Source organism: Aphidius gifuensis, linkage group LG2 (assembly GCF_014905175.1).
Source record: "Aphidius gifuensis isolate YNYX2018 linkage group LG2, ASM1490517v1, whole genome shotgun sequence".
Classification (NCBI taxonomy): Eukaryota; Metazoa; Arthropoda; class Insecta; order Hymenoptera; family Braconidae; genus Aphidius; species Aphidius gifuensis.
In genome coordinates this window covers 18,934,213-18,960,583 of record NC_057789.1, presented here as the reverse complement: position 1 = coordinate 18,960,583, position 26,371 = coordinate 18,934,213, and the positions used below count along the sequence as shown (strand labels likewise).

General features: G+C 29.4%; 3 protein-coding genes across 3 annotated transcripts; all 3 read right to left on the bottom strand.

Moving 5' to 3' along the window:
- Positions 1-2,584: 2,584 nt before the first annotated feature.
- LOC122850464 lies at positions 2,585-6,844 on the bottom strand. Its single transcript, XM_044149609.1, has 3 exons — positions 6,622-6,844; positions 5,049-5,237; positions 2,585-4,167 (listed from the first exon to the last, which is right to left on the bottom strand). The coding sequence occupies exons 1-3, from the start codon at positions 6,842-6,844 to the stop codon at positions 2,585-2,587; spliced, it is 1,995 nt and encodes a 664-aa protein (XP_044005544.1).
- Positions 6,845-7,095: 251 nt separating this feature from the next.
- LOC122850463 lies at positions 7,096-9,114 on the bottom strand. Its single transcript, XM_044149608.1, has 7 exons — positions 8,993-9,114; positions 8,329-8,712; positions 8,100-8,252; positions 7,941-8,039; positions 7,367-7,852; positions 7,192-7,204; positions 7,096-7,114 (listed from the first exon to the last, which is right to left on the bottom strand). Exons 1-7 carry the CDS (start codon positions 9,003-9,005, stop codon positions 7,096-7,098), a joined length of 1,167 nt encoding a protein of 388 aa, XP_044005543.1. The 5' UTR covers positions 9,006-9,114.
- An 11,063-nt stretch (positions 9,115-20,177) lies between these two features.
- LOC122850462 lies at positions 20,178-25,542 on the bottom strand. The gene is made up of 4 exons (XM_044149607.1): positions 25,460-25,542; positions 25,112-25,188; positions 20,403-21,166; positions 20,178-20,192 (listed from the first exon to the last, which is right to left on the bottom strand). Exons 1-4 carry the CDS (start codon positions 25,540-25,542, stop codon positions 20,178-20,180), a joined length of 939 nt encoding a protein of 312 aa, XP_044005542.1.
- Positions 25,543-26,371: the final 829 nt, after the last annotated feature.

Sequence of the window (26,371 nt, the reverse complement as noted above, 5' to 3'; positions counted from 1 at the left end):
CCAAATTGATTTCACGTGGTAGTTGTATACTAAATTCTGATGCATTATTATTAGGATAAAATTCAGTACTTTTGTTACTAACAAGTGTGAGGTAAAATTTCTGTCATTATTCATTGTAGATTACTTGCAGGAATCCAGCTATCAAATTTCGATGGCCAATCCAGCCAGTGTACAAAATATTCTTTTCGCTTGCCTTTACCACGTGTTTTAGAATTTTTCGATTTTAAATAAACTTTCTTCAATGTTTTTGTTGACTGGAGACAATTCAACCTCATAAAACATACCATCAATAACTTCACCAGCTAAATCGGCTAACTCATAAATTGGTTTGCCTTGACGTGATGTAGCTTTCGTTATTTTAAATATTTCCTGAGACCATGAAGGGGTATATCCTTTCTGGAATTCACCTTTCGCTGTACTGATGCGCACACGGTCATTTACTTTATATTTAAATCGATCAACTATTTTTCATCATCATAACGACTTTCTATATTTTTCTAACGATTTCTAAATTATTTATCGTCACTGCAGCTGGTGTCATTTTAATCGATGTATGAATAGAATTATTGTACCCATCGACAATTTGTTGTAATATATCTATATATTTATGTGTTCTTTTATGTGTAAAATAACGCCAAATACGTTCTTTTATTGTACGTATTACGCGTTCTACAATTGATGCTTTTATGTCAGGATTTCTTGCCACTCGAAAATAAATATTAGCATCGCTTAACATCTTTTGGATAATTTTGTTTTTAAACTCACTTCCAGAATCGGTCTGTAAAAAAACAGGCATACGGCCATTGCTCTTTTCAAATATACGTTCAAATCCTGAACATACTTCTGGACCGGTTTCATTTTTAATGGTTCAATCCATAAGAATTTACTAAATACATCAATAACAACAAGTAAAAAGTTACCATTATTTTCTGATTTTATACTTTGCAAATCTGCTAAATCAGCTTCCCAAACAGAATCGATGCCTGATACATTATAATGTAAACGCGGAAATTTACGTTTGACAGGTTTGTGTAATGTATACGCGTCTTGTGAATTTAAATACTCTTTTATTTTATCGCTTAAATCTGGATATTTTGCTACAATATTACGTGCACCAGTATAAGCAACAGGATTTGATAAATCATAATAAATATTTGCAATGGGTGTATTATTTTTTATATTTTTCTCATTAGTATTTATGAGGTCTTTTTTGACTTTTTCTTTTCGGGGCTTAGTCTTTGCCATGATACTTCAGGTTCACCACTAGTAGTTGGTTGCTCACCATCCGGAAATTGCGGCTCAAGTCTTTTACTAACTCTGTGATTTGGGCGGTCGGCTAATGGCGTTGAAAACAATATTGTCTCTTCATCATCTTCATCTTCTGAAATGATAGGTGACTTCCAGAAATTGTCATTACCTACAAAATTACGTGGAGTATTTATACCACGGAGAAACTTTGCAAATTCTTCTTGACCAACAGCATTATGACTTTTACGATAACGTAAAGCATCATTCAATAAATCAACAATATTTGTATTGGGTATTTTATTGTTGTTTATACTTATGTGTCCAGATTTATCCCATTTGAAACGCTTATCTATATCCGCAGTGTTAATATGATCAATTAATGCCTTAGCTTTTTGCTGATATCGCGGAGGAACACTTTTTATTATATTCTCGACAGGGTACGATGAATCCTCTGTAGTATCATCGATATCTTTATATGTTAATTTTGTATGTGGTCTGTCACCATCACTATTAAAAAATAAAAATCGCCTAAATAACTCACGATATTCACTCCATTTTTCAGCATCATTTTTAGAAGAATTTAAAATTTTGTAAGTTCTTTATCAAGCCGTGATGTTGGATCCCCCGGTGTTTGGATACTTGTTAATGCATGATTTTCATTTTCAAGCGACTTGAGTTTATTTATAGAATCGTGAGGTACGAGGGCCATCTTACGTGTATGCTCCATATTTTACGCCAAATTTTTAAATAAAAGATTTATTATAGGCGTAATTAATAAGGCTAAAATACCAATACAATGCTTTATGATAATTTTCTTTTTAGATGCCCAACTTATTTTTGAAATTAATTGTCTCAAAATTTTCTTATATTTTTTTAGCTTCCTTTTTTCCTTATCTTTTATTGGTAAAACCCCTTTCAAATAATTCAAAATGATTTCACAAATACAATGAATAAATTTAGAATCACTGTGTTGAAGTATTGCTCGACGCTGTTTTGGATTAGCATGAACAAGTGATGTTAATAATATTGTATTTTTCCGATCAAATGGTATTCTCAAAGGCACCCGCTTTGGTGTGTTGTCAGACATTATAGGTGTACAACTGGTAAATTTAAAGATGGATCACTATTATTTATATCACGTACTTGTTTTGGGACATACACATAATTTACAGGGTCACTAGGAAAAATACATGTCCTAATACGAATGTTTTTAGGTGTTGACTGATTCAAATCAATTAATAAGTAACCATGTGGCGCTGATGTAGCATCTAAATAAGCTTCTTGAATAAATTTTGTATTCAATGTGAATATTTGTCTAGCAAGATGAGAAATTTATTCATATAACATATTTAGCACGTTTATTTACAGTATTATTACATGTATTATACTCAGTCGTTAAGTCCCTAGGTTTTTTTTTACTGGTATTATACAGGCTAGTATTATACTCAGTAGTTAAGCCCCCATGTCTTTTTTTACCGCTATTATACATAGTATTATAACCATACGGTAATGTATTATTCATGTTAGCCGTAAATTTCCGTTTCGGACCGGTAACACGTACAATTTTCGATTCTGATATTGTATGTACATCATGTTCTTTAGTTCTACGTATTGAGTCACAAGTTACAATAATTTTGTCGTTTTCACCATCAGTTAAAGTCTTAATACTATCATAATTGACTAATTTTTGAGCATTAACGTCAAGGCGCACACCTTTTAATTTACATACTTTACTTATTGTACCATCAGGTTTTTCAGCAATATAACTATAAAATTTAGGGCCCCCAGAAATAAAAGTTTTTATGTAACCACCATCAAGCTCATCAGTGAGATCACCTAAATAATTACCTAATGGCAGTTTATCATTTTCATTCTCAGAAATAAAAACTATAGAGTCAGTATCAACATACAATACTCGTGACTGAACTTTATCAAGATATTTGTATAATTCTAAGCGCGCATGCGCAGTCGTGAATGCGCCTAGAACTGGATTAGTTGAGCTATCAGTTCTATCACAACTTTCAACATATTTCCAATTGACAAATAGTGTATCATCATCGATAATAGTTATGCAAGAAACTTTAATATTGGCATTTTCAATAATTTTATTAAAATCTTGAATATTTTGAATAATACTGTACATATCCGAAATATTATCCATTGCTAGCCTACCCCAAAGCGAATTCAAGTTATTTTTACTAACTTGACGTAAACCAGGATTTTTTTCAATTTTCGTAGGATCTAAATCAATTCCCTCTACTCCACTATCATTATCTATGTATGCTTGTTTTGATGCGTCATCAACGCACTCTACAGGCCAACCACTAGCTTCTTGTTTTATTTTTAAAAATTTATTTATATAACCTGTAAATAGACCACCAGTTCTAGTTTTCGGATCATATTGAGTTGTTTTATCCCAATGCCATATTTCTTTTATTTGTAAAATTTTATACCCTTTCTCAACCGCTACTTTCAACTCTTCAGATACCCAAGTACCAATAAGTGCTCGTTCTGATTCATTATGAGTACAATTTTCTTGATTTAAAGTTAATGTACATGCGTTACAAAGTGGAAAAAATAATTTTTTATGACATCTCATTGGCAATACTGGTATATATAAATCGGGTGGTGGCAAAACTCGACATTTAATTAATCCTATCACATTACTTATGTTATTATCTGGACAAAGCTCACGTATATCATCCAGAACAAAAACTTTAGGGTGGCCTAGCGGGTAAATATTTTTCTTCAATACCGAAGGATAAAGTGATGTGACGTCCACGTAGTATATCTTTTCAGAACCAGTAACAGTATGTGAGACACAAAAATTTTCAGTTCGCCCACCAAATAAAGCATCACGAGGCAATATTGCTTCTTTATAAAAATTATTATCAATTGTTTTCAAGAAATTCTTCAAATCTACGTTGTTTTGACACATTTTTTTAAAATCACATTCCCAAATAATAATCAATTCATAACCTTTTTTTTTAAAATATGCATTTATGTACTCAGTATTCTCGCGCCTCGTTCTAAGCGTTGTATTATCCCCTAAATCTACATCCACATCTTTGATCAATTCAAAACAATCACAACCATGATAGTAACACCCTACAAAAGGGTATATGGTTTTGCCATCTTCTGAAATGCCATCGACCAGATAGGGACCTACTCTACGCTCACGCCCTCTACCAGCATGAATTATTTTAATCCCTTGAGAATGTTCAAGCCATAGTAGCCATTGTATAGCTATGGTAGATTGCATGTCACCTAACCTATATCCATTCTTGGGAATCAGTGCTACCTCATTCTCTTTTAAATAATTTCTACGATAAATTAATAAACTAGTCGATGCAGCAGTTAAAGCTTCGGTGAATGGGCAAACATTCCCTACTTGCATCATTAATTTTCTATATGTAATACACGCCTTCTTAAGTAATTCTACATCAGATTTACAATACATCGCCATTTCTCGTTTAAAATCAAATGGTGGGCCCTGAAGTCGTTCATTATACCATTTATCAAATTCTTGTTGTTTTCAATAGTCAGCGCGCGCACACACAAGTATTCTTTAGGTGGCAAAGGGCCAATATAATTTTGATTTTCTGGTTTATTGAAGAAAAAAGGAAAAAAACCCTTAGTCAATTCGTTGATTCCAAAAGCTTTTGGTAGCGCACTTAATGGCATGAAAAAATAATTCAGCGAGTCTATAAATTTGACGTTATCGAAAGATATTAATGTAAGTCTAGTTCCTTTAACAATTGTTTGAATATTTGTTATTGGTACTCTCTTGATTATTTCACGTAAGACAAATTGAGCATCATAGCCACCGCCATTATGAGCTATACAAATTAATTTTGAGTATCTTGATTTTGACTTTAAAACTAAATCAACAAATTTTTCCATGGCATCATCACCCTGATGTGTAAATTCGTGCGTCTCACTACAATGACAATTTTCTGTACCGTCTGACTCCGAACAAATTTCACACACTATTTGCGCACAAAAATAATTGACGATATGCATTTTTAATTGTTTATTATTTTTATATGATCTCAGCTCAGACCGTGTTTCAAAATCAAAAAATAAAAATCCGTTAACTTTTTTATCTTTACGAGACCCCTGTTTTATCGGCCGTGGCTTCATATAACACAGGTGGTTTGGTTGTTTATGGTCTTGACAGGGTGCACAATAATAATAACCACACAAATGTTCACTGTCACGGACGTAGACTTTACGACAAATATTACATTTTTTAATTCGATTACAAACTGAAAAATTTTTTGAATACGAGTCTGGTCGTAAATGTTTTTCATAACACTGTTCACTATAAAATACTCGATTACATATTAAACATTTTTTAAAATCATCATCATTACTGTTATTGATTTTACATGCCGGGAAATTTAAGCACTTGTCACATTTTGTCCAACATTGTTTATGATATTCATTTTTTGTAAACCCGATACGACACCAATCACACCAGAATTTTATATTTGTAGCCATAAATACATGCATATATTTTATAGGCGCGAAATGTTTGTCATCAGGATAATACACAATATTCAAAATTTTCATATTATCACGCGGAACACCACGATTGAGTAAAGTTTTTTTACCATCAAAAAAAATTGTATGACTATCATTAATATCGAAATTCCAGATAACTAATGCGGCAGATTCAGTAACTAAATAATTTTGAAATAAAATTATTTTTGATCCCACACACCCGCCAGGGGCACACTAATGTTAGCTTTTTGACAAAGTTCGAGACCCAGCTTTTACCAGCAACTATAGTTCTTTTCTTTTTTCTTATTGATAAACACGTTACAATAGAACGTGGCAAACATAAATATAGATTATCGTGGTTCAGTTCCAGAGCACCACGAGCCTTTTGTACCACTTGGTGCGGGACACTACCACCAGTCGTTGATTTTAATACAACCAAGTCAATAGTAAATAGATCGTTGGCTTGCACTGGATCATTACTTTGACAAATGCTACTTACAATCTCCCATAACCGTTCAAATGTAAAATTATTGGCAGGTGTCAAGTGAGTATGCGCCTCAGAGTTCATAGAAAGGGTTTTGAAACTGAGAATAACTCGATCACGCGCATTATTTGAATAATTTCTGATCAGCTTGTATACTTCTGCAAATGCTTCTTCAATCCATGTTTCAACTACAGTATTTTCCGGTATTTCTTTCACTTTAAAATTTATTAAATGTTTATTTAAATTATATTTTGCCACAAATGTCTGTGTTTCATCAACAATATCTATACGCTGAAAATTATTATCACTACCACCACCTGTTTGTAAAATTTCACTTAAATGATGTTGTTGTAATGGCGATTGCATGATTCGATTTATTATACCCATATCGATAAAATTATCATCAACTTCAACATCATCCAAAAGAGGTTGTTGTTGTAAAACTTCAGATTCTTGTGGCACACGTAAATGCTGATCCAAATGCTCTTGTTGTAACCGTGGATCTATAATATTGTTCGTTAAACTACCATCGACTAGACTATCAATAAAAAACTCACACTCTGCACTGTTATCAACTCCAACATCATCATCTAAATCACGCTCCATTTTTTAGCAACAACTTGAAAAAAAGATCTTCACACTACAGTGGTCACCGCAAAACTGATTTTTTTTTTTCTAAATTCACCTGTTTCGTAAAATATTTTACCCGTCAAAATTGAAAATTTTTCTGGCCCTCTAGTGTGAAAAAAATATAACAAAAGAAATAACGAATTTTTTTTTTTTTTTTTTCTAAACAAAATTATATTTGATAGCTGTAAAAAGAAAACAAAAAATATGATGGGTAACCTGAAAAGTTTTTAACAATAACAAATATATCTGTAAAAAGAAGACAAAAGGAAAAAGGTATACAAAATTTTTATTTATTTATTTATTTATTAATTTTTTTTTTTTGCGATACAATAATACCTGTAAAAAAAGACATACAAACAATTTATTTATTTATTTATTTTTTCATTATTTATTTATTTATTTTTTCTATACAATAATACCTGTAAAAAAGACATAAAAACAATTTATTTATTTATTTATTTTTATTATTATTATTATTATTATCTATTAAATGGGCACAGCCTTCACAATGACCAAATTCATTTACAATTGGTTTTCCCCAGCAGAGATCACATTTAGTTTTGTTTAGTGATTCTTCGAGCTCATGGATTTGGTTTTGTAAACATTTTATTTTATCATCTACAAGTTGTTGTCGTTTTTCAAAAATTGGATTGGGTATTGGTGATGGTTGTGGGATATGTGGTTGTTCACCCATCTGCCATTTTTCATGACAGCCTTTACAAAATTGACGATATGGCGTTGCTGCTTTATTTGGGCATTGATAACCCTCGCAGTCAACGCAGAAATCTGTAATATCTACAGAATCATTTTTTGGCTTTGAAGACCCTGCTTCAGCCCGATATTTATTTTTTTTATCATACTCCTCAGCAACATTATTTTCGTTCATAATCGGGGGTGGTCCCGATGACGATGACGATGACGATGACCCCGATGACGATGATGATGACGAAGACGTTGACGATTGGCTTAATATAACCACGTCATCTACAATACAAAAAATATATATGATTAATATTATCATTTTTTTTTTTTATATTTTAAAATTTCATTTATTTATTTATAAAATATTTACCTTCATCATCATCTACGGCTATTATTTTTTTGCCGTGTTTCCCGGATCGAATAGGTAATACTGGATCCTCTTTTTCAGTATTGCCATCTTTACTGCGTTCTGTAATAAAAAATATATTTTATTATTATTATTATTATTATTTTTACTAAAAATATTTACCTTCATCATCATCTACGGCTGTTATTTTTTTAGAATTCATTGTAATTCGTTTAGTTGGTGGTAATATTTTCACCGACGTAATTGCTAGTTTTTTAATTTCTGAATATATTTTTTCTCCAAGACCATTTGCTTCAAGAGCATTTTGTACTAGATCTGTAACATAAAATTATTATCATTATTATTATTATTTTATAACGCGTTAAAATATTATGAACAAAAAATATTTCACCTCCTAAAAACTTATCCAACTCCTCATCAACTGGTTCATTTTCTTTTATCTCCAACTCTGCATTGGCAAACAGTTCCGCCGCTGTTTCATATTTTCGGTCTGTGTTAGCCATGTCATTTTTTTCAACATCTACGGGTATTTCATTTTCGACCCCTGGGCCATCTACAGGTGTTTCATTATTATTTGCCTGTACAGTCTCGTCAACTGTGATTTCATTGTATATCATAACTTCGCCAGTCGGTATTTCATTTTCGACCACCGGGTCATCAACTGTGATTTCATTGTATATCATAACCTCGTCACTCGGTATTTCATTTTCGATCACTGGGTCATCAACTGTGATTTCATTGTATATCATAACTTCGTCACTCGGTATTTCAATGTCTTTAAAAAAAAAAAGAGAAAATTTATTTATTTATTTGTTAAAAAAGTATTAAAAATTTATTTATTGAAAATTTATTTGTCAATAAAAATATTGAAAATTTATTTATTGAAAAATTTATATGTTAAAAAAAAAGTATTAAAAATTTATTTATGGAAAATTTATTTCTTGAAAAAAGTATTAAAAAAATTTTTTTTATTGAAAATTTATTTGTTAAAAAAAGTATTAAAAATTTATTTTATTTATTAGTTGAGAAAAAAGTATCATTGAAAATTTATTTACCTAAAAACATCATATCATCCTCATCAGCCTTCTCAAAATCCTTTACCACATCTTCACACTGTATAGAACTTTTTTTATGTATAACACTTTTTTCACTTTTATCATGAACTCGTTGTATAATCTTTTTGAACTGTATTTCTAACTCGGATATTTTCTATATCTTCTATATCTGTCGGGTTACCGAGTAATTTATATCGAATAAAATCATGGAGTTCCCTATCTTTTTTAGGAAATTTTTTAAAAAATCCCGGGATCCAATCGCCGCGGGCAATCACAGTACACTTTAAATTTTTCAGCTCACTCAACAGTTCAGGATATTTATAAATTTCATGTATCCATTTTTTATCATGGATATCTCCTACTTTTTTTTTTTTACAACTAAACTCAACTTCGTTTGTTTCAAGTGCGCGTTTCATTTTTTATTTTAGTTAAGATGTGACTGAGTGGACCCGGAAAACACAACTGACACTTGTCGTGAAAATTTTCAGGGATGATAGTCAAAATAATTTTAGTCAGGCCCATTTTCCCACCATCATAAATACTTATCATTTCTAATTGGTCCATTTTTGCTAAGATGTTGCCAATAGAAAATCAGAAAATCAAAAAAAAAAATAACAGGTGTATCTTAAAATTTTTAGAAATTTGTCGGTAAAACTTACTTAAATACAAAAAAATAACCCACTGTTTTTATGACTCTTTTCCACGTACAAAAATCTGTAAATACCCATCGCAAGTCGCTCGTAAAATTAGATAATAAACAGCAGGAACATTTAGAAAAAGTCTATCGAAAAAAAATTAACCCTCGGTATGGAAATCTGAAAAACATGCAACTCGTAAAAATAAAATAACAAAAGAAACATTTTAAACTACAAAAAATTTTTTAGAAAATCAGTTCATAAAAAATCCTATACAACATCTTGAAATAAAAACTTACCTTTTTTAAAGGGAAATCTGAAAAACATGCAAGTCGTAAAAATAAAATAACAAAAGCAACATTTTAAACTTCAGAAAAATTTATGTCGTTCGTAAACTAAATTAACAGCGGGATGATTTTTTCTATTCTACCCTTATACGATTTGAATACGAAACTAAAAACTATATTAAAAAAACTACTTTTATCTATGTTTTCTTGAAACTCTATTCTTTTTCCCTACTATAAAACTAAACACATGTATTTCAAAACTAACCCCGAAAAACTATACTAAAAAAACTAAACAGAAAAACTATATTAAAAAAACTACTTTTATTTATGTTTTCTTGAAACTCTATTCTTTTTTCCTACTATAAAACTAAACACCTGTATTTCCAAACTAAAGCAAAAAAAACTATACGAAAAAAACTCTACTGAAAATTCTATACTAAAAAAACTACTTTTATTTATGTTTTCTTGAAACTCTATTCTTTTTTCCTACTATAAAACTAAACACCTGTATTTCCAAACTAAAGCAAAAAAAAACTATACGAAAAAAACTCTACTGAAAATTCTATACTAAAAATACTAACCCAAAAAACTATACTAAAAAAAACAACTGAAAACTCTATGCTAAAAAAACTATCTACCTGTACGATTTCCTTATTCTATGCCTATACTACGCTTACCTATGCTCTATTCTTATTCTATTTCTATACTACGCTTGGCCTATGCTCTATATGTACTTCACCGTTGCCCCGTGACGTCACCCATGCATTTTTACTACGCGCCCTTATTCATTCATCCTATACTATATACATTCACACACATACCTCTCTCTCACACACATACCTCTCACTCGCACCCTTGCTATTTTATTTTTACCCCATGCATCCTATGCGGGCCCTTGCACAACACACACGAGGGGGAAAGGAGGGGGAACCAAATTCCCGGAATTCGCCCAGAAGAGCCTCCTTCTACTTACCTATAGAAATATAATTATTTAAATTTATATTTAACGTTTTGTTAATAATATCACAAAATTCACTTGACTTTAAACTTATTATTTTTGTGTTGTTAATTTGTGGTTTGTCTTCAGAATATAGTTTTCTATCATTCCATGATTGTAGCATACATTTTTGATGACGATTAGCTAGTGTATGTGCTATGTCTTTGAAATTTTTCAACTTGTATACGAAACTTTTTAAAAATCCATTTTTACTTTCGTATCTCATGGTCCAATGAATTCTTGGTGGTCCCATTTTATTTATAATCATTGGAAGATGTGTTATCAAATGATCTTTCATTATCAATGATGAATTAAATTCATTAATAATAAGACTATGATGATCTTTAATTAAAACTGTTAGTCTATCTAACATATCATAGCTTATTGTTGGAGCAAAAAGAATTTTCATAATTTCTATTAACAATAAAATAACTCTCCATTTTTTTGTAGCCTCATGATTATATTTCGTTATTTCATCAGTTAAAAGAAGTGGTAAATAAGTTATCAAACAAAACATTTGAGCACCACGCTGACCTACTAAATTTGCGTTTTTATTTAAATCTATTGGACATGGATGGTTAGATCTATTATGTAAGCCATAATCAAAAGTTGATATTTTATCCTTAAATAAAAAAAGCGTTGGTGTCATGGCGTCGCATTTTGCGTGCGCATCCAAATTTGAACTTGGCGCTTCATTTTTCAAACTTAGCGCCTCATTTTTGAATTTACTGGAATCTGATTGGGGTATTAGAAGGTCACGTGCATGTCGTATAAATTGATATAGGTGGCGCTAATTGCATATACATATGTATGTGTGTGTTGACATATGTGATTATAACAACATTTTATATCTGTCAAAAAATATTAATGCCCATAACCTTCAAATGATTTACCAATATTTAATTGAATTGTTATAAATAAAAAAGTAGCTAATGTGTTATAAATAAAAAAATAACGAAAAATTGAAAAAAAAACTGCATCCAAACACAAAAAAAAAGATAGATTCATTTTCAAATAGGGCGCACGCGAACCTGTAAGAATGAAATCAAGATTTGTACATAATTAACAATAATAACAAAGTATTGTTAATTAAAATTTTGAAGTAATCAGATTTTTTTATTCAATCATTATTGAAGTACGAAACCTGCATTCATTGGTTTAAATAAACTCACGACATTCTCTTCAAGAAAAAAAAAAAATAATTCAACAATATTTATAAATAAATGTTAACAATTGTTCGAGGTGACATGCAATAATCGTTAATTAACAATTTTTTATATTATTTTCCACTGAAGTACGAATTCTGCTATTATCAGCCAACGTTTTTCTCCAAAGATAAAAAAGAATTATTTAAAAAGATTATTCTATTATTTTGAGGTGTCATGCAATTGTTTAATAACAATTCCATGGTGCCTTAAAAAATAAATGTTATTGAATGATTTGTTTTTACTCTTAAAGAAAAAGTCATGGGTTAATTTATATTAATAATAACAGAATTTGTCCTACAATTGAAAAGAATAGAAAAAAATTATTTGACGAAAATTGATTATTAACAATTGCATGGCACCTCGGATAATAAATAATGATAGATAATTTTTTTCTTTATTCTTGAAAAAAAAGTCATGAGCTTATCTGAATCAATGAAAGCAGGATTCGTACTTTAATAGTATTTAAAAAAAAATAGTTTACTCGAGAATTTAAATTTACAATACTTTGTTAAATAATCAGAATATTTTGTACTAATTTGTACAAACATTGGATTTTTACCTCAAAAACAACGACAAAAATAAAATATTTGCTCTAAAATGTTCATATACAAACGCGTGGGGTCTTTTTAATTGAATTCTTATCTAATTTAAAGAAAAGAGCAGAATAGCTATTTTGCACTCATAAAATCGGAATTCATACATCAATAATAATAACAAATTATTGTGAATTAAAATTTAGAGTAAGCTATTTCTTCTGACAATAAATAGCAGATGATGACAGACCATAGATGAAAAAAAATTGTTGAACGACAATTATTTATTAACAGTTGCATATTGCCTTCAATAAATTTTTGATGAGAAAGACGTGAGCTAAAAAATTTTAATTTACAATCTATGTTATTGTTATTGAGGTGTAACTTTTTATTTTATTGATACAAGTTGTAGCTTTTCCCTGGTGGAAATATTACTCCGGCATTACTCCTGCAGTCCTGCATTACTCCGACATGAGATTGATGCCGGAGTAATTTCGTCGGCATGAAATTAGTACCGGCAAAATTATTTCGGCATGAGATCAATGAAGGAGACAAAAATCCAGCATTGATCTCATGTCAGAGTAATTTCTCAAGAAATGGACCAAAAACGGAGTAATGCCGGAGAAATATTTCCACCAGAATTGCTCTTTTCTTTGAAATAGATAGGAAATAAATGGAAAAAGGATTCATCATTTAAAACACCATGCGTCTGTCTATTGTATAAACATTTTTTGGAGTAACTTTTTTTTTTTTTGTCGTTATTCTTCAGGTGAATAATTCCGATGTTAATAGCACAAATTAATACAAAATAATTCTGATCATTTAGCAATTTTTGCATGTTCCGAGTCAATTTGAAATTAACCACCTTCAATAACGTGTAAATAAAATAATTGTTGACATTATTAATTTTCAAAAGGCTTTCGTATCCGCGGGCTGGGCTCAAGCATTCTATTAGTCATCGTCAAATATTATTTATAAATTAATTTTTTCTCTAATTAAAAATTTCATTGTTTTTTTTTTTTTTTTTTTTTTTTTTTATAACACCACATGATGACGTGTCATTGGAATTTAGCATATAGCATATAGCATAGAAACAACTGAGGCGGCCGCTTGCGGCCGGCGAGGGCGCTAGTTATTTAAATTTGAAAGATCGACAATACCTATCTTGATCAAATACTTAAGTACATATTTTATATCTCGGTGACAAATACCCTCTAAAAAGTCATGGAATATATCAACAATTGAACTATCAACAAAATCATAAAATTTCAACTCTACCCAAAGATTTTTGTTTTTTATACCATAAAAATTAAATGTATCATTATTACAATATTCTAACTGATTATATAATGAGATAAATTCTGATTTAGTTCGCAACAGACTTTCATTTAATGTAACACTTTTTCTAGCTTCTTTTATAGTTATTTTACAAATTCTACAAGAATACGTGGCTACGAAAGATTCATTCATACCTAGTATTTTCGCTCCTCCTAAATTATCAAAACTTATAGATATCAAACTACCTTTGACAAAAGAATTAAGTCCTTTTATAAATATACCATCTTTTTCTAAAATTTTTAAATCATTAACTATTACTTTTAAAACTGGATTTATACCAAAACTTTTAATATCAAAATCATAACAGAGGGCAAGTAAATGAATATTTTCTAAATTTGAAAGCATATGTGAAGGTAAATTTAAAATGGAAAAATAAAAAGCACCAATTTTGTGTATACCTGCTTTTGGACTCAAAGGGTTGCAAACCTCAAACTCGTCATAATAAATTTGTAAATGAATCGAAATTTTATTTATTTGAAAAAATGTATTATTTTTAAATACACTACCATCTTTGCAACTTCTGTATACGTTTTGTAATTGAGAATTATTATCAGCAAATTTTTTAGTCAAACATTGTTGATGAAATTTATCTTGAAATAAAAACTGAAGTGTATCTAATAAAGGAACATATGAAAAAGTACTTGTAACCGGTACTTCCACGTAAGTATTGGTATCTTTATCGAATTTCTTATCCATTCTTATGCCATGAGTTTTTTTAACTGGTTCAACAATATGTCTTTGAAATATTTTATTTCGATTGTAACTAGTCATTATATTTCCTAAAGCAAATTTAAATTTATTTGATAATTTTGAGCGTTCATTAGCATCTGATGCTGATACTAAATCATCTAACAAGGGTACTAATATTTCAGACATTTTTGATAAAATTAAATTGATAGGAGTATCAGCTAACCCTAATACATACATACTTTGAACGAAATCAAGAAATTTATCATTTTTAGTTTGTATTTTAATGTCTGTGATATCTCTTTTATTGTGTTTACTACTACTTGATTCTTTACCACTATTACTATCAAAATCATTTTCCAAAATATTATCATTTCTTTTAGTTTCATTAAATGTCTTTAACAATGAATTATTTTGTTTTAATTTACATTTTTCGATATGCTTTCTGAATCCACTATAAGTGTGATAGATGTTTGTACATCCAAAACAACAACTCAATGTTAATTTTGGCCCCTCAAGTAAATGATGTTGAAATCGCAAATGAGAAAAAAAATTAGTTATAGTATGAGTGTTAAATGTACACTTATAGCACTGATACGCCATTTTTTTATCACAAGAAACCTTAAATAATATTTTTAAATTATAATTATAAAATTTTAACAATTAAAGTTTTTAATATCTTATAATAATATTGACTCAAACTGTATCTCACTCATTTAAGTTTTACAAGTTATTTTTCATACCAAAAAGTACAGTTTCTTTTTCATATTCTAATTTTTTATTTTTTTCTAATGAAAACGCATTTCTATTTGGTAAAATTAACAAACGCAGTTGGTAAAAACATTTTACAAATTTTTTGTTTGTAAAATTAACAAATAAAATTTGTAAAAAGATTTTACAAATTTTTTTTTGTTAAATTAACAAACAAAAATTTGACAAACGACTAAAGTCTACAAATTACAAACGAATTACCAATTTTTTTTTACTGTGTATAGTGAACAGAGATTTGGCAGTGACCTTTTTAAATTTGTTAACAACTAACTCTCATTAGTTATTAAAATTTAAGCGACAACAAGCAAATAATCAGAGCTTATCATCCAATAACAAGTTTATTGTTTAGGTTATTTATTTCGAGAACTAACGAAACAATAAATTTCGTTTCAAGTCATAAAGTTATGAACATTAATGATGATGATGATGATAACATTTTTGAGAAAACAAAAGATTTCAACGGTTTTGAAAGACACTAAATTCGATAATTATATGTTATGTCTGTTAAATTATTAGATATTAAAATGAAATCTATATTTGACGAGGAGTAATGATCATCAAGTGTGTAGAAATGTACAGAGTATAATAACTCTTAGCTGGGCTTATAGCGTTTTTTTTTTTTTTGGGGATAAATCCAATACTGCGGCTGAGCCTTTTGGCTCCTAGCCTCCGTAATAATTTTTAATTAATTAACAATAAATAAATTGACACTCATCTACCAATTATAAACATAAAAATATGGATCATAACATAATACGCGGATCATGCGCGCTTGTGAGGTAAACACACGTAATACCCCACAAATTGGTGACCCCGACGTGATTAAAAAAATAGGGTTAACTACAAATTAGTTACCAAACAAAGAAAAAAAAAAAAAAACGCATGCTATCAAGCGCGTGGTGCTTGCCTACATGGCAACACAAAGAAAAAAAATCAAAACTATCAATGATCCATACCAAGTGAACGGCAACAAAATTTTAAAACATATGCCAGAACAACAAATGCAACAATAATGGTAGACAAAGGCTTATCATCACAGCCCACGTAACCACATGGTTACATCATGGTGTCTCAACAAAGTGCACCAACATCAAGAATAGCTTGCCAGGAAATAATACAATCAACAAATCAACTAGCATCCATAACTACAACATCATTCAATAACATAAATTCTGGCCAAACAACAATCATCAAGGCAAAGACAAGCATCTCAATATTCATAGTTAAACGCGTAAAATATCAAGCAAATCATCAGCAAATTATTCAATAAACAACAAAGAGTTCACGACACCAATAACAAAAAAATAATACAACAACAAAAATATCAAATTTAACATCAACAATATAACAAATGGTACAACAAAGCCAACAACAAAAATAATATTACAACAAGAATATCAAATTTAACATCAACAATATAACAAATGGTATAACAATAAAACAAGCAAGATGAAGAAATAGCAACAAGTTATCACAAACAACAGCAACAATTAATATTCATCTGACAAACATCACCATCAAAACAAACAAAATATACTATTAAAATTATACAACAAAAAAACAACGAAGCTGGACTGCAAATTTAAATGTTAAAAATGCAATACCAGTCTTAATCTGTTATAACTCAACACAATGGATCAGCATTTCAAGAAGCCCCATGGACAAACAATGTCAACCACTGCTTCACTTGGAACAGCATCCAGGATCAGCACTTCAGGAAGCACACAACGACAAACAATGTCAATCACTTCCCCTGGAGCAGTATCCAACAATACACACAAATGACAACAGCACACACAACACGTACAACTAGTACAGCACGTTGTAACGTTGTCAACAATGTTTCGCAGCCATTTTGTTCATACGAAAAGTAAAGAACAAATGGTAAATCAGGCGCCGGACGAACAGGTGTATTTCTACTGCCCAAGCTCTTTAGTCTTGGCAGAAAATACGAAAGATTCAGTCATTGACATGTAGCTAGTCAAATTTGAAGAATATCCCTGAACTAAAAATATTACAACTATAATTCACGATGATTTAATATTCAAATGTTCCGATTTTTTATTACAAAATTCTGTAATCAACTTTTATATATATTATTGAATTTTTTGTAAATAAAATAAAAATACTTAAAAAAATCTGTAAGTGATTACTCACGGTGTCTTTATTTTTCTGTGTATCGTGAACTTTTGTAAACTGTTGTCAAGGTCCATTTGATGTATCTCTACATCTCTGTGATTGTGCCAAGTCAATCCTCAAACCCAAATCAGGACTAGTTAAAAATCTATAATAAAAAATAATAATAATCATTGTTTTTGAATTTTTGATTGTAATTAAAAAAAAATTATTTACCTTAATATCTATTTATCTCTACAATATACACAATCAATGCATTTTCAATCGAAGTTATTTATCGATTTATCAATTAACATGATAATGATGATATACAAACAATGAATCACGACAACAATTATCGAACCAAACTTGTTTCAATTTTATTTTTCAATGTCCATGGTGATGCGCGAGGGCACATTAAAATTGTCAACCAATTAATTGAGGAGACCTATAAAAATTTGATGGAAGGAATTCACATTTCGTTAAAATTGAAATTTTCCACTTTTAAGTTTTAAAATATGCCGAAAATGAAATTTTACCAAGATATGTTTTAATTTTGTTTTATTTTTTGTATTTAAAATTTGATTTTTTTTTCAAAATATTTTGAAAAAAATTAAAAAGCATATAAACGTCGGCCCACTCTAATTTTTAATTGAATATACGTGGATTGAGTATCTTATTTTATGGAAAAAATTTCATGTATTTAAATTGGGGCTTTTTTTATGAAAGAAGAGAATTAACATTAAAACACTCTACTTTACCGGCTAAACTACGTTATAAAATTTCCGAAAAAATTCAGGCTGCATAAAAAGCCAAAAACAACATATAAAAAAATTTTCAACTCAATCCGTGAGGGTCATGCAGATGACCAGCTGAAGTGACTCAGAATGCCCCATATATATATATTATACATATTATTAAGAATTTTGTAATTGTAAAAATTATATAATGTAGCCCATAAGATGAAATGTCAAGGGCGTAAACTTACAAAAATAAATAAATAAATATTATTTCCATTTGTTGAATGTTTGATAAAACATGTAATTTTGAATGTTGTCATTGTAGTTTCGTCTTAAATTTCATCAAAAAAACATATGATATTCAAGATGGCGGTGACCTTAAAAATTGATGAAAAAATTAGAGACCTAATTTCAGCCCAAAATTGACCAAAAAAAGCTTATATTATTAAAATCGCAGGGGGTCAGACAGATGACCCCGTGATTTCACTAAGAACGCCCCATATATACATATAATAATCAATAAAAAAATTCAATTCTACCAAAAAATAAAAATCCCACGAAAAAAAAAATTTAAAATCTTGAAAAAAAATCAACAAATCAGATAATACATTGTTTCAATTCGTGATAACTTAATGGAGAATATAAATTGACGGTCAATGCAGCGTTGCCAACTCTGAAAACAGCATTATGGTATGAAGTAGGGGAAAATATGGTAAAATGGACACCATTATGGTAAAGAAGGAAATTTTAAATTTTTTATTGAAATAAATTAAATGAAACCATGCAATTAATTTTTTTTTTTTATTATTTATTTATTTAGTCATATTTACTTATTTTTATTAATATATTTATTTATTAATAATGACATTTTTCATATTAATTTTTTTAAATTTTTATCATATGAATTTTAGTATTCTTTAATGTAAAATTTATTTTTAATTAAAATATATATTGTTTAATTTTTTTTTTAATTAAAATATTTAGTTTGTATCAAACAAAACTCCCATTAACTCATCATCATCATCATCAATATAATTTTCTTTTTCTTTAATATTTGGTTTATCATATAAAGTACTTGTAGTCATACGTGAAAGCATTTCTTTGGATGGCTTAAATTTAATGCAATTTCCATTGGAAAGAACATGTTGACTAGCTAATAATATTCCACGCATTGTTGGTACAGCTAATTTATTTCTTATTTTTGTTTTAGCCAAGTTAATTTTACTGAAAGTTCTCTCACTATCAGCATTTGAGTGTGGGAGTGCTAAAATATTTAATACACACTCAGATAAATTTTTATACAAATATTCATCACCATCATTTTTTATGCTCATTACATATACCCAAAAAGCATCAACCTCCATTTTTTTGATTTCTTCTATATTTTTTTCGAATATATGACAGGGTAACTGTCTCCATTCATCATCAACATCTTGCATATTAAGTTCAAGACATATTCTTGGTACCATTTTTAATAATGGAATTAATGATTGTGATTCCATTAGTAGTCTTGAATTATTTGATGAAGTATATTTTGGATTTAGAATTTTTAACTTTTGAAAAAGTACACTGTCAAAATCATATCGATGTTTTAATTCACAACAAGCTGTGATAAGAAATGCTTGACAATTTGTATAAAAATCATTTAGCATGTTTGCTGAATGAACATTTTGAGTGATGTGAGGCTGTAATATTTCATCAGCTACACTTTGCCCCATGTAAATATTACACTTTAATTTAAAATAACGTTGATCTTCTGGATTAATTTTACCTGGATCAGTCATATTAACATATGATTCATTCATATATGCCTTAAGAAGAAATTGATAAAGTTCAACTTTCGATGATTGAAAATATTGATTGACTCTCGAATTTTAGGCAACACCCATCTTGAAAAAAAATACATAATTTAATTTATTTTTAAAATATAATAAAATATTATTTTTGAGTAAAACTTACTTCAAAAATAAAAAATATAATTTAGTAGTTGGTTCGTTGAATGCAGCATAAATTAATTCAGATCCCTTGGTGTGTAATTCAACCCAGTGCTTTGTAAAAAATATTTTTAAGGGTTCCCATTGTTGCACTATTCTTTCAACCACTACAGCCAAAGAAAGCCATCGTGTTTGTGATGGGTGCAACATTTTCAAAATTTCTGTTTCACTTTGCATTTGACATTCAATAAATTCACATTGTCGTTTACTACTACGACTGAGAAAACTATAAATACCAGATGCTAAATGTTCTGGAGTACGTGGAAGTTTTTTGCATGCTTCACTAGCAACAATTGCCACCGAGTGACAAATACATTTAATTATCGATATATTTGGAAAATCGGCTATTAAACGACTTGCTACTGAGTTATTTCGTCCCATCATTGTGCTGCAACCGTCTGAACCGAAGCCAATTACATTTTCTTTGGGTATATTTTTCACACTAAAACTTGCCAGAATATTGTCATAAAGATGTTGTGCAGTGGCAGATGTAGCTTCCCCAGGTATTAAAACTTGAATCAGATCCCAAACCTTGGTAACAATGCGGCCTTCCTTGTAAGAAAAAAATCTAACCAGCACACAACTTGTTTTAACAGCAGAAATATCAGGGGACTCGTCAGTCAAAATACTAAATTTTTGTTTTTGTAAAATTTTTGTTAACTCCTCTTTTTCTTGTTCTCCTATGACATTTTTTACAATCAAAGTTGCTTTGGTTCTTTTGAGGTTTATCTTTTTAACAACAGCAGAATCTTGAAAAGTTTCTTTTAACAAGTCTGATAAATGATCACACACATCAAAAGCTAAATTATGCTCAGCACAAAATGCAGATAATTTAATTTCAGCAACTTTAACACATATATCCATCGCCTCTGAAAAAAAAATTGTATTAATTTTATTTGTCAAATAAAAAAATGAAATAACAAGGGACAGCAGCAGCTGAGAAAATAATGTGGTTAAAAAAATTATGTTTTTTGCAACATTAATTCCTTAAAACATAATTCTTGGGCAACATTAATTCCTTATAGCTACATCTTTTCCTGAGCTACTACTTTTCCCTGGACATTTTTATTTTTAAAAAATAAAATTACATGTATATTATATATTGACACAAAAAAATGTCCAAGGAAAAGCAGTAGCTAAGGAAAAGATGTAGCTAAGGAAAAGATGGAGCTAAGGAATTACAGTTGCCAAAAAATTATTTTTCAAGCAACATTATTTCCTGAAAAAATAATTCTTTGGCAACATTAATTCCTTAGCTACATTTTTTTCTTAGCTACTACTTTTTCTTAGTATTTTAATCACTTATTTGACAGATAAAATACATACAATTTATTTTAATAAATTGAAATACCAAGAAATAGAATCAATCGAAATAAATAAATAAATCAACAATTAAATCCTATTGCAGTAATAAAGAATAACTATTTATCAAATATTCAATAATATTAAATACATAAATTAGTCCAGATTAGACAAGATTAAATTCAAAAATTAATGATTATATTATCATCATTATATTAAATTAAACTATTTATTTTAATTGATATGAAAGTTCTCATAATGAGAACCCTTTGTCTCTCAATCTCTATTACAGAATTGTATTAGGGCTCCCTCTGGATCGACGTCGAATCGAGCGTTTTTCGCGTCACGTTTCGACGTCGATCCGAGCTCGATTTTCGACGTCCACTGGATGTTGACTGTCGGAAATCGACTTAGATTTCTACCTGGGATGTAATTCAGAGAGTTTTGGGTTGGGTCAACCCATATAGTACGTCCAATATTTAAAATTTCGGCGAGCGGTGAAAGCGGTTAAATTCTACATAGAAAAATAAAGAAATTGGCATAATATGCGATTTTTACATATTTTGACGACGCTACAGTATTGTTACTAAAATATAGAAAATATACCATGTTAATTAAACGGGAAAAAGTAAGTGACTTGAGGCACGGGTTAATATTAAGATAGAGTTTTGAAATTTTGTCAGGATTTTTTATTTATTTGGAACCATTCTAGAGGGTGCACTCATAAAAATTCACCATTGACCTTTTTAAGGGCCACCCTAGTACTCATATAGGTATATTATTTTTTTTATTGTAATAATCTCTCAAGGACGCTCTTACTCGTACCAACACATTTTACATTTTTCATCAACTTCCTGTGTATGTGTGTGCAGTATTGGGGACCAATCAAGAGATCTCTAGTCTTCTTGATTGGTAGCAAGGAAGGAAGTATGTCTACCAATATGAAAAAAAATGTTTACTGTTTGTAATTAAAAAAATTTCTGATTTTTTGGTGAAAAAACTAAATTATGGTATATGGTAAAGTCGTTATGGTATATGGTATGGAAGATCAAAATATGGTAAACATACCATAATTATGGTATGGTTGGCAACGCTGGGTCAATGATTTAAACAATGATGAATTTACAGTAAAAAAGTTGAACAAAAAAAAATTAAAATTAAAATATAAAATCTATCCATAATTAAAACAAAACTTACGTAACACTTTAAATACTACTTGAATGATAATGATGATTATGATGTTAGTTATTATAATCACGTTTTTTATGACGTTTCTCTCTACTACGTTTCCTAGAATGTTGTTGATTTGATTTTTTAAGATTACCGTAATATTCAGCAGCTTTCTCATTAGCGTTTTTTTGAAGTGAAACTTCTTTTCGTTAAGTAGTGGATAAAAAATTATAGGTAACGCCCGAATATAACTTTCGGACATAACGCTTGGGCGTAGCTTTCGCCTATAAAAGAGTAAGTGATAATAGATAAGAATATCTATTATATGCTCACAATACCAGACCAGGCACTACAATTCATGCTGTTTTTAAGCGATATCTTAACAAGGTTCCATCCGAAGACTACGTTTAGTATTTTAGTTATCATAAGCCAATTTTAACTGCTGTAATAATTAAGCAAAATAAAAGTCAATCGTTATCAATTACAAAATTATGATCGCAATAATGGAAAATTAAGAGAATAACAAAAACACCGTTCACATAATACAATAACTAATTGTCAAACGAAAGGCTAAAATACGAAAGCCGTTTCATTTTCCAAGCGCATACTGGTGACACACACTTTTTTTCGTTTTCAGCCATATGTTGTTTATTAATATTTTCTTTATGTTCAAAAACCAGTATATTTTGTAATATAGTTATATTATTTTTTTTTATCTTTAAAATGATCACCGGCATAAAATGCTACAACAAGTTTTGTTATTCTATTTAATTTATATCTTCTATGACTATGTAATGCTTCAAGTACACTACAATGTCATTCTATTAAGCCCATGTCCAACATGATCAGCATGTACGGTCTTCAAACAGATTTTTTTAAAAAACAGAAACTTGGAAAAAAATTAAGAGGTTCCCTGGCCGGAATGGAACCCGGGTCTTTTGCATTTCGGGCAAATGCCATAACCTCTAGACTGCAGGGCTTCTTAATATTTTCCAAGTTTCATCAAGTCAACACTGACGTCCATCTATTCGATATTGAGCCATTTTTAAAAAAATCTTCTCCGGCTTCACTTAAACCTGAAAAGTAGTGTCAATTTCTCAATTCTTTCAATAGGAGAAAAAATTGATGTTATGAACAATTAAATTACAAGTTTGAACAGTGGTTAACAATCTATTACCGTTAGTATCGTTATAAACGCAGTTCCAAAAGGTGTGACTGGCGTTAAAATCCCCAAGAATTATCGTATTTCCCTGATCCTTGTTAGAATCAAATATTGTATCCCACACGGAGAAAAAAAACGACAAATATTGTTGAGAAAACAGGACAAAAATTGTCGTGCCGCACAACAAAGTAGAGGCGAAGTTGAAACTCTATAATATTTGTTCTGCCGGTAAAACAGTTTTTGTTCATCTGGCAGAGTAATAATTACCGTGCTGTTTAACAAAATTTGTCATGCTCCAAACAAAAATTAATAGACATACAACAAAATTTGTTATGCTCCAAACAAAAACTGTTGAACATACAACAATTTTTGTATTTAGTTTAATAATTTTTTTATTATTCCACATAACAAAAAATCTAAAAACATATTAAATTTTTTTTTTTTCAAAATTACGAAATAAATTTTCATTATGATAATTAAAAAGAAGAAGGAAAACAATTGAGGAACAAATTAATTCAAATTAATGCTTTGATTTATTTTTCATATTTATAATTATTAAAGATTAAAATAAAAAATCTCTGCATTAAAATGACAGATGCAGGTTATGTTTGTCATTTTCATATAATTTCATACTTTATTGTTGATGTGATTTGTTAAATATCAAGTTTGGTTATTTATCTAGTTGCTCACAAATATTTTAGTTTATAATTCAATGATTAAAATGTTATTAAAACTTGACATCTTGGGATTAATTAATTTATTTTTAAAACGTCAGTCACACCAAAGCTGATCTCAACTTAGACTGACTTAGAAAATTCCACACAATGCCATGTAGATATACCGAGGCACACGAACAAGACCGAGTCTTACCGATAACACCCGAAAATCAAATTGTTGTGCAGCACGGTAATATTTGCCTTGAAACTGGACAATATTTATTGAGCAGCCGAACAAATATTATTAAGCAACACAACAAATATTATTGGATGGTAAAAATTAATGTGCAGCTTAATAAAATTTGTTCAACGATACAATAAAATTTGTTGTAGCACAACAAATTTTGTTTAACGATAGAACAATTTTTGTTGCAGCACAACAAAAAGCGACAGGATAGGATTTCGCCTCTAGTTTGTTGTGCTCTCACGACAATTTTTGAGGTTTTTTTTCCCAGTGCATTTACTTTGAGCTAAGTTTTTGTTAGTGATTTTAACTCCTGAAATTTCAAAATCTTGGGACTGAATATCACTTAAATCTAGTCTGTAAAAAGCAATGTTTTTTTTTTATTAAAATTAATATTCCTCCCTCGTTTGAGTGTGACCTATCTTCTCTTAAAGTTATATATCCGGGAAAATTAATATTTAACCAAGTTTCGACACATATTATTATGTCATTATTTTTAACAATAATCTGAAGTTCTGGAAGATGACATTATTATTATTATTATTATTATTATTATTTGGATTTGGTGGAGTAAACGTATCTTCTTTTTTTCTATTGTTGTGGACGGTTCGATAGACTGTTATCTGACCTTGGACGTTTTGGTGAGGTTTCTTTTGGTATAGTGTGAGTATCTTTTAACTCTGTATTAGAATTTTTACCTTCTATATCCATGTTTACATTCTAGTGTTTTATTTCTGTAATGTTTTTCTCCCCTGGTGGATCACACAAGAGCAATTCATTAGCTATCATAGAATGATTTCGGCGCTTTTACAAGAACGAATCAATAGCTATTACAGAGCAAATTAAAATTAATATTGAAGAACCTCTAATTACGATACAAACAAATAAATAACATGATAAAATAGTGAAATAATTTATTAACATTTTAGACACATTACTTTTACGTCAATTATTTGTTATTATTGATAATTTATATAATTTAAAAACATAAGGTTAAGAGCTTAGGGACCGAGCTGTCACACAGACACAAATTACAAAACCACCGATAGCGGTAATTTATGAAAACTTACCACTGAAATCAAAAGCAAATCAATAGCAAACTAAGAGCGAATCGAGAACAAAAAAAAAATCATGAAAATTAATAAATAAACCTAGTATATTATATTTTTCTTTTTTGGTAAAAAGACTAAAAAATTATAATAAATATAATAAAATGACATAAACTAATCAACAATAGGTTTATTTATTAATTTTCATGATTCTTCATTCTATTTACTATTGATTTGATGATGTGGATTTTCATAAATACCGGTTTAATGGTCTTGTGTTTGTGTCTGTTATCTATTGACAGCTCGCTCCTGACTCATCGCCTCGGAATCGATGGATAAAATTTGGGATAAATTGCCTGAAAATTTAAAAACAACCATAAATTCATTGAAGAGCGTCGATGTAAAGAACATTTTAATTTTTTTTGTTTATTGTATTCCATGTCAAAATAATAAAAAAAAAATAATTTAAAAAAATAATTTTACCTCATATA